The 2,625-nt window shown below is 45.6% G+C and overlaps 1 protein-coding gene across 1 annotated transcript; it reads right to left on the reverse strand.

Moving 5' to 3' along the window:
* Positions 1–385: 385 nt before the first annotated feature.
* On the reverse strand, positions 386–1,360 carry LOC138350841 (octapeptide-repeat protein T2-like). The gene has a single exon (XM_069302280.1). It carries the CDS (start codon positions 1,358–1,360, stop codon positions 386–388), a length of 975 nt encoding a protein of 324 aa, XP_069158381.1.
* Positions 1,361–2,625: the final 1,265 nt, after the last annotated feature.

The following is a 2,625-nucleotide window of genomic DNA, read 5'->3' on the forward strand; positions in this document are numbered from 1 at the left end:
TTAACAGCCAGTAAGAGTGTGCTAATAGCTATGTTTAACAGCCAGTAAGAGTGTGTTAATAGCTATGGTTAACAGCCAGTAAGAGTGTGCTAATAGCTATGGTTAACAGCCAGTAAGAGTGTGCTAATAGCTATGTTTAACAGCCAGTAAGAGTGTGTTAATAGCTATGTTTAACAGCCAGTAAGAGTTCAACACCAACTATGTGTACCAGCTGAGACGAGCGTGTATTGTTGTTGGTTTAAATTTAGCTACTGAGAACGAAGTGTCCATGTAGCACGGGCTATGGCGAGCCCGTCAAGACGAGCGTGTAGAACAAGCTTGGTTGAATAGATGTAGTGAGGGTGAGATAGATTGTGTGTGTGTGTTTATAGCATGGATGAATAAGTTAGTCATCCTTCCACCACCTCACTGCCTCAGTCGTCTGCAATATTGTTTGCTGGTTTGGCATTCTTTGTCCTCTGCCTTCTTTGTCCTCTGCCTTCTTTGTCCTCTGCCTTCTTTGTCCTCTGCCTTCTTTGTCCTCTGCCTTCTTTGTCCTCTGCCTTCTTTGTCCTCTGCCTTCTTTGTCCTCTGCCTTCTTTGTCCTCTGCCTTCTTTGTCCTCTGCCTTCTTTGTCCTCTGCCTTCTTTGTCCTCTGCATTCTTTGTCCTCTGCCTTCTTTGTCCTCTGCCTTCTTTGTCCTCTGCATTCTTTGTCCTCTGCCTTCTTTGTCCTCTGCATTCTTTGTCCTCTGCATTCTTTGTCCTCTGCATTCTTTGTCCTCTGCCTTCTTTGTCCTCTGCATTCTTTGTCCTCTGCATTCTTTGTCCTCTGCATTCTTTGTCATCTGCATTCTTTGTCCTCTGCCTTCTTTGTCCTCTGCCTTCTTTGTCCTCTGCATTCTTTGTCCTCTGCCTTCTTTGTCCTCTGCCTTCTTCGTCCTCTGCCTTCTTCGTCCTCTGCCTTCTTTGTCCTCTGCCTTCTTTGTCCTCTGCCTTCTTTGTCCTCTGCCTTCTTTGTCCTCTGCATTCTTTGTCCTCTGCCTTCTTTGTCCTCTGCCTTCTTTGTCCTCTGCATTCTTTGTCCTCTGCCTTCTTTGTCCTCTGCATTCTTTGTCCTCTGCCTTCTTTGTCCTCTGCCTTCTTTGTCCTCTGCCTTCTTTGTCCTCTGCATTCTTTGTCCTCTGCCTTCTTTGTCCTCTGCATTCTTTGTCCTCTGCCTTCTTTGTCCTCTGCCTTCTTTGTCCTCTGCCTTCTTTGTCCTCTGCCTTCTTTGTCCTCTGCCTTCTTTGTCCTCTGCATTCTTTGTCCTCTGCCTTCTTTGTCCTCTGCATTCTTTGTCCTCTGCCTTCTTTGTCCTCTGCCTTCTTTGTCCTCTGCATTCTTTGTCCTCTGCATTCTTTGTCCTCTACATTCTTTGTCCTCTACATTCTTTGTCCTCTACATTCTTTGTCCTCTACATTCTTTGTCCTCTGCATTCTTTGTCCTCTACATTCTTTGTCCTCTACATTCTTTGTCCTCTACATTCTTTGTCCTCTGCATTCTTTGTCCTCTACATTCTTTGTCCTCTACATTCTTTGTCCTCTGCATTCTTTGTCCTCTGCATTCTTTGTCCTCTGCTTTCTTTGTCCTCTGCATTCTTTGTCCTCTGCATTCTTTGTCCTCTGCATTCTTTGTCCTCTGCCTTCTTTGTCCTCTGCATTCTTTGTCATCTGCCTTCTTTGTCATCTGCATTCTTTGTCATCTGCATTCTTTGCTGTCTGGCATTGTTTATCTTCAGCATTCTTTCATGAGATTGTTTGCCTTCAGTGTTCTTTGTTTGACATTGTTTGCCTGTCATGAGCATGAGGTGTGAGGTGTTGCCTCTACCGGCTGTGTTGAAGGACGTGTTGAGTTAGTCTTTAAGTGGCAGGAGTTGTGACTGGCCCCTCTTATATTGCACGGGACACCTGCCTCTGTTGTTCTCCTGTGTCACACCTGTCTCTGTTGTTCACTTGTGTCACACCTGTCTCTGTTGTTCTCTTGTGTCACACCTGTCTCTGTTGTTCTCTTGTGTCACACCTGTCTCTGTTGTTCTCTTGTGTCACACCTGTCTCTGTTGTTCACTTGTGTCACACCTGTCTCTGTTGTTCTCTTGTGTCACACCTGTCTCTGTTGTTCTCTTGTGTCACACCTGTCACTGTTGTTCACTTGTGTCACACCTGTCTCTGTTGTTCACTTGTGTCACACCTGTCTCTGTTGTTTCCTTGTGTCACACCTGTCTCTGTTGTTCACTTGTGTCACACCTGTCTCTGTTGTTCACTTGTGTCACACCTGTCTCTGTTGTTCACTTGTGTCACACCTGTCTCTGTTGTTCACTTGTGTCACACCTGTCTCTGTTGTTCACTTGTGTCACACCTGTCTCTGTTGTTCACTTGTGTCACACCTGTCTCTGTTGTTCACTTGTGTCACACCTGTCTCTGTTGTTCACTTGTGTCACACCTGTCTCTGTTGTTCACTTGTGTCACACCTGTCTCTGTTGTTCACTTGTGTCACACCTGTCTCTGTTGTTCACTTGTGTCACACCTGTCTCTGTTGTTCACTTGTGTCACACCTGTCTCTGTTGTTCACTTGTGTCACACCTGTCTCTGTTGTTTCCTTGTGTCAC

The sequence above is a fragment of the Procambarus clarkii genome, chromosome 47 (genome assembly GCF_040958095.1).
Source record: "Procambarus clarkii isolate CNS0578487 chromosome 47, FALCON_Pclarkii_2.0, whole genome shotgun sequence".
Taxonomy (NCBI): domain Eukaryota; kingdom Metazoa; phylum Arthropoda; class Malacostraca; order Decapoda; family Cambaridae; genus Procambarus; species Procambarus clarkii.